This window comes from Hyperoodon ampullatus (assembly GCF_949752795.1).
Source record: "Hyperoodon ampullatus genome assembly, chromosome: 14".
NCBI lineage: Eukaryota > Metazoa > Chordata > Mammalia > Artiodactyla > Ziphiidae > Hyperoodon > Hyperoodon ampullatus.
The window spans coordinates 86388644-86402072 of NC_136927.1; the positions used below are offsets into that span (position 1 = coordinate 86388644).

Sequence of the window (13429 nt, forward strand, 5' to 3'; positions counted from 1 at the left end):
TCTTAAACCAGAACTAATGTATTCTGGACACAGAGCTCTCCAAACCAAGACAAAGAAAATTTGAAATATCTGAGCAAACAAAACCACTTTTCTTAAAATCTCCAAACCAAAAGGGAACGTGCAGAAACATTTACTCACTTTCCAAGCTGTACATATTTTTCACTTGATGAGCCCTTAAAGGAGTGTCCCCCCAGTTCAGAAATCACCCAAGCAGGGCAGACAGCGCTGCCTGGCCTGTCCGGCTGACGCTCCTGACCACTCTTCTGCGGGGAAATTTCTGCCTTTCCTTCTTGGAGCCTCTAATTTCTTTCTTGGCTTCTCAGGCCTAACAGTGTATTTTGATGCACAAACAGGAATGAGCCCCTTCCTTGGTCCTTAAGGGTCCACCACAGCCAGGGCCCAGACCTGGAGCTTTCCCTCACCCTGGGTGTCTATGCAGCCTGCAGGCCCTCTCTCTGCACTTTCCGCTTTCCTAATCGGCTGGTCTCTCAGGGCTAATTCCTGGGAGCCCAAAAGCTGTGCAAGGCCAGGAGGTGGGCCTGGGTCAGGAGAGTTAGTGGGAAGACACCTGAAGCATACAGGACGGATGGGGGTGCCTACCCCCACTGCAGGCCCAGGCAGGAAGCTGGATTAAGGCATCAGGGTCTCCCCATCCCGAAGGCGTACCCATAGTTTGGGATCTGGAACCACCATCCCTTGTTCAGACCTCACAGCTCCCCCCGCCCCTTTTTCCCCAGTAGACTTTGTATCCTCGGCCCCTTCGGCTGACCCGGGTTCCAGATGCCCTGTCCGGGCCGGGTGGTACGGTGGGGTGCGGCGGCTGGGCGGGGACGCGGGGTGCGCGGGTGCGGCGTGGAGGGCGCGGCGCCTTTAAGGCCCGCGTCAGGCCGAGCGAGCGCAGGGGCCGGGCGGCGGGGCGGGGCCTCGGCTGGGCCGCCGCGCGGCTTCACCTGCAGTTCCGAACGCGCGGAACAGAGGCGCGGGCGGCTGAGAGGCCGGCGGACGCACCCGCCTGAGGGAGCCCGCCGCCGGCCGGACTTGGCCTCGCTCCCGGAGCCGGGCGGCAGTCGCGGCGGCGCAGCCTGGCTGGAGGCGCTGGGCCCGCTTGAGCGGCGGCGGCAGTGATCGGAGCGGCGCGACCGGGGCGGCGGCGGGGAACGGGCTCCGGGCGCCGGGCATCGGGCGGGCGCCGGGGCGCGGCGCGGCGGGGAAGATGACCGTGGGCTCCGGCGTGCTCCTCGTGCTGCTCTCGCTCTCCGGCGCGCTCCGGGTAAGTTGCCTCGCGTCCGGGCCGCTCGACAGCCCAGGCAGCGCGGGGCCGCCCTCGGAGCCGGCGGGGCGCGCACTCGCCCGGCGGGGCTTTCCCGGGCTTCCCCGGCCCGCGCCGGGCGTCCCCGGCGCGCGCACCGCTGCATCCAGCCGGCTCCCGCGCTCCGCGAAGCCGCCTGCGGTCGGCAGGAGCGAGGAGCCGCCGGGTCAGCGGGGAGCGGCGGTGCGGTGCGGAGTGCGGGACGCGGGGAGCTCTGCCCGAAGCGGACCCGCCGAGCATCCCTCAGCCACCCCAGGTCCTCGGCCGCTGCCCCGGAGCTCGGCTCTCCCGCGCTGGGGCAGGCTGCCCGCTGGTGGAGCCGGCGAGCCCTCCGTCGCCCGCTCGCCGCACTCCTCCGGAGTTGGCGAGCCCAGCCCGGGCCAGGGCTGAGGACGAGGGGAGCTGGCGGCGGCCGGCCGGAAATCAGGGTGTTGGGGACACCCGGTCTGGCCGCCCCTGCTGGGGGCCGGTGCTCCCGGCGCGGCGCCGCATCCGTCCTCGTTTTCTGGGTGCTGGCAGGGACCGCCGCTGCTGGTGGGCGGCGGATGTGCACCGAGGGGCAGTCTCGCCGCGGACTTCCCTCGGCGCCTGCTGCAGCCAGTGTTCGGCGGGGCCCTCGCGGCTCGGAGCGGGGCCGGAGAGCCAGGCGCCAGGCAGGAGCAGGGTGAGGTGCACCCGGGAGCGCGGTCCGGGCGCCCGCCTTCTTCCTGCGGAGCCCCGCGAGCTCTGTCCCCAGCCCTGCGCTGCGCCTGCAGGGTGCAGGTCCAGAGGGCAGCGTGCAGGCTGCGCCGGGGGGCGCCCCTGGGGTAAGGCAGCGGGGCCAAGAGAGTTGCAGGAACCCCCTCTCGTGGCCGATCGGCCTCGCTGCTCCTCCAGGGCCTCGCTGTTGTAACCTCGGAAATAAACAAGTGCCCGCGGCCGGAGGCCCGCTCTGAGGCTCGGGGCGCTTGGGTGCGCTCGACCCACGCCCGGGCGGGTGGAAACTTTCCTGGGCGAGTTAGCTATCCTCGGGCTTCGGTCCTATTTGGAGCTTCGTTCCCGAGGCACGGAGCCGCGGTGTGGAGCTTTACCCGAGGAGTGACCCCGCGCCCTGCCCTTCCTCCCCTTGGTGCTTTTTGATGAGGGCGCCGCGCCCAGGCCGGCGTCAGGGTCCCTGGAGCTCCGGGCTGGGGCAGCCTCCGGAGCCGAGGACGGGCGGGCGGCGGCGCGCAGGCCTGGAGGAGGCGGGGAGGTGCGTTCTGCTTGGTGGCCCCGCGAAGGCACGACTGCGGGGTTCGGGCTGCGCCCCTGCTCCTGCGCTCGCCGCGGAGCCGGGAGCTGTGGCGCTCCTTCTTCTGACGCGGGGCTGGCTTCCCGTCGCACATGCAGCCTCTCCCTCCATTCCCCATCCCTACGCGGCTGACCTAACTGCCACTCCCCGCAGCCTGGGAGGGGCTCTTCGCCCACCTCCACACTTCCCTGCCCTCCCGGCGACCAGGGTTCTAGACCTCCCGCTGGGCAGGATAGCCCAGGGTGCTCCGGGGGACAGGACAGGAGGACACCCACCTTCTTTGGTCAGTTAGGGAAGCTCTGGCCTGATTAGGCTGGAGATGAGGGCTCCAAGAGTGGACACGCGTCCAAGAAGTGGAGGGGGAGGACTGGAGGACGGGCGGAAGCCTCGCCCGCCTCCCTGCAGCCTCCCCGAGAGCCAAGCTCCGAGGTGGAGCTGAGTCTTGGAGAATCTCCTTTCCTGCCCTGCCTCTCTCCTTCCTCCTGGCCACCACAGGGAGGAGGAGGCCGCCGGCCCACCTCAGCCCAAGCCTGAGCACTGGGGTGGGAGGGTGACACGGCCCTGGCAGGAGCCTGCTCCCTTGGCCGCCCCTCCTCTGTGTCTTCATTTGCTAACTGCTGGCTCTGCTGCTGGACAGTCCTCAGACCTTCCCTTCTGCCACGTGTGGGTGAGGCCCTGACAGGCCCTCAGCCTCGCCATCCGCCGGCCCTCCCTCCCTGCTGCATGCCCTCTGTCTCCGGCTAACGTGGAGACCACAGGGCCAGACCCCAGATTATGTCTGGGTGGAGGCTCTGGTGGACCAAAGCTTGTCATAGCTGGAGACCTTGCATGCAGGAGGCCCGACTAAACGTGGGTTGGATGCAATTTCTGTGAACCTGTGTTTTTTCTGACCTCTCTTGTTTTTGTTCCCAGGCCCACAATGGAGATCTTACAGCCAGGGAGACCTGCAAAGCTGGATTCTCTGAAGAAGATTACACGGCATTAATCTCCCAAAATATTCTGGAAGGAGAGAAGGTCCTCAAAGGTAAGGCAGACGTGGAAATGAAATGGCATACCATGCTCTGGATTAGGGAAACATTACCACCCACAGAAAAAGAGGCTCGGCTGGCTTTGAGCCAGGCTCTTTGCAAAACCATGGTGGAGAGGTCAGTGGAGGTGCAGCTCGGTCGACCTAAATGGCCTTTTGCATCACAGGTGAATGATTCAGAATCCCTGTCATTTTTGAGTGAGGTGAATCATTTCCTGGGCAACAAACTGGAATTCGGATGTAGCGTCACCCAAATAATGTGCAGAGAGAGAGACCTTCTTACCAAGTATTTTTGAGTATGAAATTCTGGATTCTTAATTTATCCCTGCTTTGAAATGCATGATAAAGCAGACGATGTTGTTGGGGATGCAGTAAATAAGCCCACAGACGTTCTGTTCTCAAATGTGGCATGAGTTTTCATTACTGTCCCACTGACAGCACGGAAACACACGTGCAGTAGGGAGCTGCCAATTAGCTTTATTGTAACCGCAGGACGATATCCACGTTTGTGATGGGGAAGTCAGAGGCAGCTTCAGAACTCAAATGACAATAGATCATTCTGCATATCGACCTGTTTCCCTCTCAAGACAAACTAACTAACCTTTGTATTTGCATGGGAGGGGAAATAAATCAGTTCTTTCTTCCCTGAGGTTTCAAAGTGGCACCGCAAACACCTCGGCGCGTGCCTTCCCTCCCCGCATCGGCTTCCCAGAAGCGGCTGCATTTAGCCGATTCCAAAGTGATGGAGGGAACCAACTTTAGTGGAAGCATCAAAGCTAAGTTTCAATATTCAGGGCAAAATCATGCTCAGGCTGCCGACTTCCTCCCCAGTTTTCTGTTTTAGGGAATACAGCATCCCTGCCACGAGCACTGACAGCAGATCCTTTGTGTGCGGGGGAGCGCTCACAGAGTTGGTTGAGTCTTCAGATCCTGTCTGTGGAGACAGCTCGTTGACCTACTGTGTGTGCCTGGTTATGTTAATCAGGATCTTACTTGGCACCGAGTCCAGCTTTTCTAACTTATTTGTTGTCATCTGAGTTGACTATTAATATAGGGGTGTGATACTATTGACTCTTTCACTGATTATCAAAAAAACAAAAAGCAACAACAAAAAAACCCAACCTCTTGGCAGTTGGCCTAGAAGCGGGCTGGGTATGCTGTAGGAGTGAGCATCTATGGTAAGAGTTTTCAAGAGATGCTTTGTTAATTGCACAGTGGGTGTCATTTGAGACCGCCTTTCAGGATCTGTGGGTTTATGCGAATCCCTGTGTGTGCACAGAGAAGGCCCGGAAGACTCTGTCACTCTCAGTACAAATCAGGAGAGGCTTACTGCGGTCCTGCTGTTTGTGTGTCCTGAGGCTGGCATCCTTGCCACCTCCCCAGTATGGAGCTAAACTTGATAAGATCTTGGCATATCAATTTTACTCAGGAATTTAAGAAAAAGTACCTCTATTTTTGCAACAGCAGGTGCTACATACTATGGAAGAGAATGACAGATGATTCTCTTTTCTTAATAAAATGTAAGATTTCCAACTAGCATCTCCTCTCTCTCCTGGTGGACTGTGCGGGTCCAGGCTGACCTGCCCTCTGCTCCTAGCCCATGGGATGGGGAAGCCTTGGTCGCTGGCTGGATGCTGGCCTGCCCCGTATGGCCCAGGAGTCCATCATCGTACGTGAACTTGGACCAGCTCACAGGCTGTGTGGATGCACGACTCATATTCTCGGCACTTATTTATACCTGCGATGAGGCCCAACCCAAACCTGGTTGAGGGGGAAATCACAGAGTATCTCCCTCACCTGCGTGTGCCACCCCCTCTGTGTTCTCAGGGACAGAGAGGTTTTATCTTAGAAATAATTTTACACATATGGAGGCACAAGCTACCACTGCATACACTCAAGCCACGGCAGATAAAAATCTCTGTTTATGTAGAAAACTTTGCAAACGACAGGACCACAGTGAAGATGCATGTGTCGAAAATAAATAAGTGGCACAATATTTCTGTTATCCTGGTAGGAATCAAGTTGAATAGATAATGACTACTTACAATTGAGTTATTCCAGTGGAGAGAGCTTAACCTTAATTTGACAAGCAAAGCTTCACAGAGTTCCCGTTTTATTCTAAATGCGCCGTAAGCCATTAATGACTGCTTTGCGGTTCCTTCTCTTTGCCGGAGTCAGCTCACCGGCAGCCCCAAACATCCAGACTCCAGAAGGAGAGATTTGTTACACAGTAATTAACTTCTTTATGATAAATGGGTGGAAGAAATGTTGTGGCATTTTGTTTTATGTCTAAATGAAAAGCATTTGCATTCAAAAAATTTCACGCTAATTAGGCTTAAAACAGTTTTCCCCAGTTGGGTAGCAGATACTATGGTATTGGGATCCTTTTGAGTGGCGGGCAGAACCGCTACGTATGCCATGTGGAGTGTTTGTTTAGCTGACCTGTATGTAGTTCCTGGATCCCCTCCGCGTTCTGTTTCCTGTCTGTGCGCTTTCTGGTGAGCACTCGAATGTAACTGCACACACTCTTACACCGTGGTGTGTTTCCAGGGTCGTTAACTGATGGCCGTGATCACTGGTGCATGGTAATATCTAAAATAGGATGGTTGAGCCCTTTTCCTTACGTGAAAACAGAGCGTTCTCTACACCATAGTTTAGCATTGGGTAGTGGCTAAGCTGGTGTCTTTTTCTCGGCTTTGTTAATAATTAACGGTCAGCCCGGCCCGAGGCTGCAGCTGATGCACTGACCTGCATCGCTCTCTCATGGCGGGCAGAGTTCTGCGAAAACTCAGACCAGCTTCAAGGTAACCCCACAAGGATGGGAGATTGAGGGGCGGCTTTGTGGGAAACCAGCACGGATGCGTCGTATGTGTCCTCGCTCCTGGAGAAGAGGGTGACGTGTGTGAAAATGTTGTCTGCCAGGGCAGGGGAAGTGGGGTCTGGACATTGCCCCACGAGTTCAGATAATACAGAAAGAGGTGCCTTGTTTCTGATGACTTCATTTACTGAGACTGCCTCAGAAAAGCCTTCCCTCTCCCATATCCCAGTGAGTTTATGACCATCTTGTGCCCTTGACCACACTTTGCTTTCTCATTGGAGAATTTATATTATCTGGTCAATCATCTTTCTTACTTAAACTGTAAGGTTCATGAGGGCAGCAGCCCCGTCACTCTGGTTTAACATTTAGAATGTTCTGGGCCAGCAGGATAAAACCCAATTAACAGAATCTTACATGAATGGGGGTTAATTTTTCTCACATAACCGTGAAGAGATAGGTAGTCAAGGGCTGATCAGGTCAGTGGCACCATCTCACGCCTAATCTTTATTCTTATCATTCTGCCACCTTTAGTTTGTCAGTGTATTGCCTCATCATCGTAAACTGGCTGCTGTGGCTCCAGGCATTGCATTTGAGTTCACAGCAAGCTAGAAAAAGGAGGGAGTAGCAGCACCATCTGCATCTCTTCCCTGTATCAGAAAAGCAAACACTTTCTCAGAACCCTTGCTGAAGTTCTCACTGGCAAGCACTAGGTCACATTCCACTCCCAGTGGAAAGAGGTGGGGAGGCTGGGAAGCAGAGAATTGCACAGTCGGACTTAGACCTGTTATGATCCATCACCTGGTAGATGAGTAAATTGCTACTTGGAGCAGAGTTGGGGGTCTTAGGAAGGAAGAAGGGAGGAATGGGTACCGAGGAGACAAGCATCAGTGTCTGCCACATAAGGCTTCCCCAGCTTCCAGCACCCTACCCAAAGCAGAGTAACAGGCAATGCATTGTAGAACGAATGACTCATTTGTGTATCAAGTCACACAGAGGGAGGGACGGTTGAGGAGAGACCAAATGCATGCAGGGGTCTGGAATTGGCATCTAAGAAATCGCCACAATGTAATGACTGTGGCCAGAAGTACCGCTATCTTGTCTTTACAAGTATGTTGAAAAGAGCCTCTTTACCCTCTGTGAAGACAGGTAACTCTTGCCAGGGTGGAAGGTGTCGCTAGATGCATGGACCAGACGCTGAGCAAGTCTGACTGCACACCTATCACCCAGTGTCATGCCTGCCTTGTGGGGCCGTGGTTGTGCAACCAGTGTTGTCAAATGAAGTCATGAATAAGCCAGAAAATGCTGACACTGTGGTGTTTCTGAGTCCCCTCCATCAACTCACAGATAAGCGGGAGCTGCTCTGAATGTTCAAATAAATGGCATGCACGACAAAGCAACCATGTGTGCTATGAATCACTGGACACTGCAGGTTGCCTGTCCAGTATCCATTCTATCCCTTTTCCTTACTAACAGAACCTCTTCCTTACTAATGAAACCTCTTCTGTCCTGATCCGGCTGGCTCACACTGAGCCCTGTTTAATATACTCACACCTCTGGTAGACTTTTACACCAAGGTGGCAATATGGCCCTTTTCTGGTCAATGGGATCTAACTAGGTTTTTCTGTTAGATGAGACTTGTGGGAAAGCTGTTTTTTTCATGGTAAAGAGGAACAGACTCAGCTGGCCACGCCTTCTTTCTTTTGCCCTTACCTTTTTCTCCTGCCTGGAATATGGATGTGATGTCCGGGGCAGAGCAGCCATCTTGTGACTGTGAGGATGGTGGAGTAGGAACTGGATCTCAGGTGGCATCCTTGAACAACTGCAGACCTTTCACTGTCCCCTGAGAGATGAGAAAAATAAGGATAAAACACCATAGTCGAGTTTCTTGTGGCGTGCAGCTAAATGCAATCCCTGCCTTTGGGAAAGCAAGAGCTGTGCATGCTAGCAAGTGCCTGTCTTTCCCTCGGGAAGCTCAGAGCATGTTCCATGCTCTGCCCTGAGCCTCTCTCCATCCTTCGTTTCTTGGGCCTTGGCCTTACTCTTGCTCTAGCGGCCCTCTGCTCCTTTGTAAATAGTATCCACGTCCAGCACGCTGGATTGCCGAGAGCATGTCTGGGCACTCGGTAAATATTTGTTGAACAGAAGAAATGAATAGTCACCACTTCAGACTCTCTCTTTGGCCAGGATATGACTGAATCATTACATATATTAAGTCAGGGATGTCTATCTGATCCACCCATCCCAGAATGTGAACTCTCTGCTGGCTCTCTTAGCCACCCTCTTCCAGGAAGCCAGGAGATTATGCACTGGGAATCTTGGTCTTAACAAAGACATGGAGGTGAGTGGAGGTGAAGCAGGACTGAGGCCCAGCGGGTGGCTTCCACTGGCTCTAAGCCAGGACTTTCCTTGCTCTTGAAGCCAAAGGAGGCTCCTTTGAGCACCCAGACCTCACTGCCTTCTGTTGGTTGTACCTCAGGTGTCCCCTGAAAAGGAGCACCCAGAGCCCCTGGTAGTGGTGGAGACCATGGTACCCCTCTGGCTGTCTTTGGGGCCAGCCTTGCCTTTTCAGGGACCAGCGCTGTTTTGGGTTTCTCAGCAGCCTTTCCCTGCTATAATTTTGCCTGGTCGCAGAGTTAAGAGGTTTAGAAAGGGAAGTTTATATACTTAGAAAGTGGCTTCTATCAGATAAGAGGTAAGAACAGCACAGTGATAAAGCACGAAAAGCCTGCTTTATGCGCTGCCCACACGCCAAAGCTCACGCCGATGGAGGGCCCTGATAGCCGTGTTTAAAACCAAAAGGAGGCCAAGGACTGCGGCCCCCTGCCCTCGGCCACCACACCGCGTGCGGGCCTGGCCACTGCTTCTGTTGCTCCCCCTGCAGCCCGGAGGGAGGTGCTAGTGCCTGGCCTTCCTCACTGGGTCCCTAAGGCCATGGATCAGGAGCGCCCCCCGAGCACCCTCTAACCCCTGTGCCCTCTCTAGTCAACTGTCATTAAATAAAAATCCTCATCTCAGAGGCACACACACCAGTTAGATGTGAGGATGACGGACTCATCCACACTGCAGTTTGAAGATTAAGATTTTTGCATTTCAGAAATATGTATTTTAATGGAGTCTTAGGATGAGGGAATGTGAAACTTTATATACTTGTAATATAACATCGCGTCCCAGCTGGGTCTGTGCCAGCCTCTGCACACATCCCGTGTAATCCTCCCAAAAGCCTTGCTGGGGAGGTAAAATTATTCCCATTGTATGGATCAGAAACTGAAGATTAAGGAGGTTGAGAGATTGGCCTAAATGCACGCAGTTCGCTCTGTTTTCCCTCTTTGTCCAGACCCACACTCTTAGCTTGTTTACATCTCCCCTGTAATGTGAACGGAGATGGTTTCTGGAGCACTTGAGTGGACAGGAGACACCCCAGATGTTCGGGGGCACCGTCATAAAACCGGCAGTTATCAGGCATTCAGACGTGCTAATTGTTTCTCATCCTGAACGTTTGGAACAAGCAGAGCCCCAGTTTATCCAGAAGTGCTTGACTGCAGCTGCTGACGTGCAAGGGCCCATCTGAAGTGGGTCCAAACTTGGTGGACACCTTGGGTTGGCAAAACTGGCCTTGGTTTTAGAAGAGCAGGATTCTGCTATGCCAGCAGGAATGTGCGATTCTGGGCACGTGGCAGACAGTCCCAGAACCACACTCTCACTCAGCTCTCAGACTCTGCCCACGTTGGGGACACAGCAGAGAATGCCTACAGGAGCCAGCCGTCCTGGCACACATCTGATGGGGGCAGGGCTGAGGCTCGGGACAGTGTCATAAACCACTCCCGCTGCGGCTCAGAGCCTGGGGGACATCGATGAGGCTCCTGAGAAAAGCTGACAACCCTGGTCTGAAGGAGGCCGCCCACCTGACCAGGCCGGGCTTCCTGGCACCACCTCTGTGGTACGCGGGGGCTGTGCGGGAGAGAGGGCCCTCTGTCTGCAGGTGGTCCTTTCTGCCTGGTCCTGGGGTCCTCAGTGTTTGCAGGGGCCTCCGAATCTAGGTCCTTCCCTCCTTCCTTCCTTCTGTCGTCCTTTCTTTTTCTTTGGAGCATGGTTACGTGGAGGCCAGAACTAACCACAAACTGACAGCCAGTGAGGAAGCCAGCACTCATTTTTTCAAAGAATGTTCCTGTTATTCTGACTCTTTGAAGGAGCAGTTCTTACTCCGATGGGGCTTCCCTGGTGGTGCAGTGGTTAGGAATCCACCTGCCAATGCAGGGGACATGGGTTCGAGCCCTGGTCCGGGAAGATCCCACATGCCACGGAGCAACGAAGCCTGTGCGCCACAACTACTGAAGCCCGCGCTCTAGAGCCTTTTGAGCCACAACTACTGAGCCCGCGCACCTACAGCACGTGCTCTGCAACAAGAGACGCCACCGCAATGAGAAGCCCGCGCACCACAACAAAGAGTAGCCCCCGCCCGATGCAACTAGAGAAAAGCCCGCACACAGCAACGAAGACCCAGTGCAGCCAAAAATAAATAAAATAAATCACATTTATTAAAAAAAACATTCTTACTCCAAGTGAATTCCACTATACACGATACTGTAAGCTGCGTGACTGTCTTTCTGTCAAGGGTGGTAAAGTTCTCCCCCATGTGCTCTTGTAAAACCTCGTGGCACTTGTTTTTCTTGTAATCTTCAGAGAGGGCTGTGCTATGTTGTAAGACAGGCTGGTAAAAGCACTCCCTTTTTGCTTAAAAACTAAGAATTTTGGTGACTTTTTGCCCAGGCTCTAGGCTGCCCTCTCCTGGTGGCCTCTGGTACTGTCTCAGCCACCTCTCCCCACCTCCACTCCTTTTCTTAAACAAAAGAGAACAAAACTGAACAAAAACCTGCTTAATTATCTTTGACTAGTGTATGCTACCAAAGGCCCTTTCCCTTCCAGCCTGCATCAGGGGCACGTGGTGTTTTTTTGAGGACTTATTATATGCTAATATGTAGTCACATTTAATGCCTTCAAGACACCTGTGGGCTCAGGGCAGTCAGAGGCCACGCCCACAGATCACCTGGTCTGTATGGGCCGTATGACTTTCCGCTCCTACACTGCCTTTTCCAGGGAGGAATTTGCTTAGATTATGGATTGTATGCGTTTCTTAGTGTGGTACAAGTGACCCATAAATGTAGCAGCTTAAAAGACACCAATTTATCAGCTTGTTCTTCTGGACATCAGACTCCATCCAACATGGGTTCCCCTGGGCTAACATCCAGGTGTGGGCAGGCTGGATCCTTCTGGAAGCTCCGGGGAAAATCCGTTTCCTGCCTTTGCAGCTTCTCGAGGCCCCACTGCTGTCCTTTTCTCGTGGCCCCTTCCTCTACCTTCACACCAGCACCGGTGCAGCTCCCCACGGTCACATCACCTTCCCCGACTGCCTCTTCTGCTCGTAAGGACCCCGTGAGGACCCTGGGCCCCCCACCCCCAGATAGTCCAGCATCACCTCCCATCCCAGGTCCTGGACTTGAGCACATCTGCAGAGGCCCTTTTGCCACGAAGGTGACGTACTCGCAGGTTCGGGAATTCGGAAGTGGGTGTCCTTGGGGCCTCGCGCAGGCTGCCGCATGCTGAGGACCTGCTGTGTGTCGGGCTTTGTGCTGTGTTGTTCACTCGGCTCCTGTGGACCCACAGCGGTTCATGCGGGCACCCCCGCTTCACGGAGAGGAAAGTGAGGCCCAGGGCGATTCAGTAACCCAGTGGGAGACGGGTTAGGGAGGCCTGTTTGCATCCAAAGCTGCAGCCCTGAACCCTGCCCCCCATGGCCCTCATCCCATCCTGCCTCACTCTAGGAGTTCCTGCCTACGGTGTCTCTAGTTAGGCCTCTGGTTGGCAGCTTCCTCGGGGGTCCTGAGACGGGGATGTGCCACTCTGGAGACTCTGAAGGGTGACGGCGGCCACAAAACCCGTCTGAAGCAGCTTCCAATCCGACTGCTCTAACTGCGCCTTGTTTAGCTTCATTGTGTTTTCTTGCCTCAGGTGGAGATTTAGGAAGGATTAAGGTAAGCCTTCAGCGACAGATAAATATCTGCAGGGCAGGGGAGTGCCACGCCCTGCCCGTCAGGTAGGAGGATGGGCCTCCTGGAGGTGGGAGCTTACCTGCCCAGGGAGAGGCTGGGAGAAGCTGCAGGCCTTCCTGGCCTGGAACAGGTGTGCTTTCCGTTTAGAATACAGTTTAATTCCGTTCCAGCCGCGGAGTCGGGGTGCAGACCCCGCGTCTGTCCAAGAAGGGGGCCTCACCCTCCTCATCCTTGAGCCAGGTAGCGAGGACGGCTCGCCTTCCGGACCAGCCCCCTTCGGGAGTGCGCACCCGTGCGTGGGCGTCTGACTTGGAGAAATGTTAGAGTTTCGTTTCGCTTGGTTTTTGCTGCCCAAATGTGTTTGAACACCTTCGATGCTGATCTGCCTGGAAAGCCGAGAGGGACCCTCGGTGTGCACGTGTGCTAAGCTTGCCGTCGCAGTCTCCTGCATCCAGCGGGGCAGGGGAGGAGTGAGGGTGGGAGAGGAGCTGAATGGGGGCGGCCCTCCCTTCTCTAGGCCTTGGTTTCCTTATCTGCAGAGGGGCAGGATGTCCAAGTGTGGTCCAGGAACTGCCTGCCTGGGGGACACTGTTAAACCCGGCAGGCCCCTGGGTCCCCTCCCACACCAACTGTAGCGGGTTGGATAGTGTCGACTTAAAAAAATGCAGTGTGGGGCTTCCCTGGTGGCGCAGTGGTTGAGAGGCCGCCTGCCGATGCAGGGGACACGGGTTCCTGCCCCGGTCCGGGAGGATCCCACATGGCCGCGGAGTGGCTGGGCCCGTGAGCCATGGCCGCTGAGCCTGCGCGTCCGGAGCCTGTGCTCCGCAACGGGAGAGGCCACAACAGTGAGAGGTACCGAAAAGAAATAAATAAATTTTTAAAAAATGCAGTGTGAGAGTCGTGAGTTAAGTTTTACTGGGGGCAAAATGAGGACTATAGCCTGGGAGACAGCATCTCA

The 13429-nt window shown here is 55.2% G+C and overlaps 1 protein-coding gene across 1 annotated transcript in view; it reads left to right on the plus strand.

Annotated features, from left to right (window-relative positions):
* Positions 1 to 1213: 1213 nt before the first annotated feature.
* The window catches only part of CDH4 (cadherin 4), a gene marked incomplete at both ends in the record, with an annotated part of 569293 nt that continues 557077 nt past the window's right edge, over positions 1214 to 13429 (plus strand). Inside the window, 2 exons of the mRNA XM_079718954.1 lie at positions 1214 to 1270; positions 3492 to 3603. Of these exons, the coding sequence (XP_079575080.1) occupies positions 1214 to 1270; positions 3492 to 3603 (169 nt within the window). The remainder of the gene's footprint in view (positions 1271 to 3491; positions 3604 to 13429) is intronic.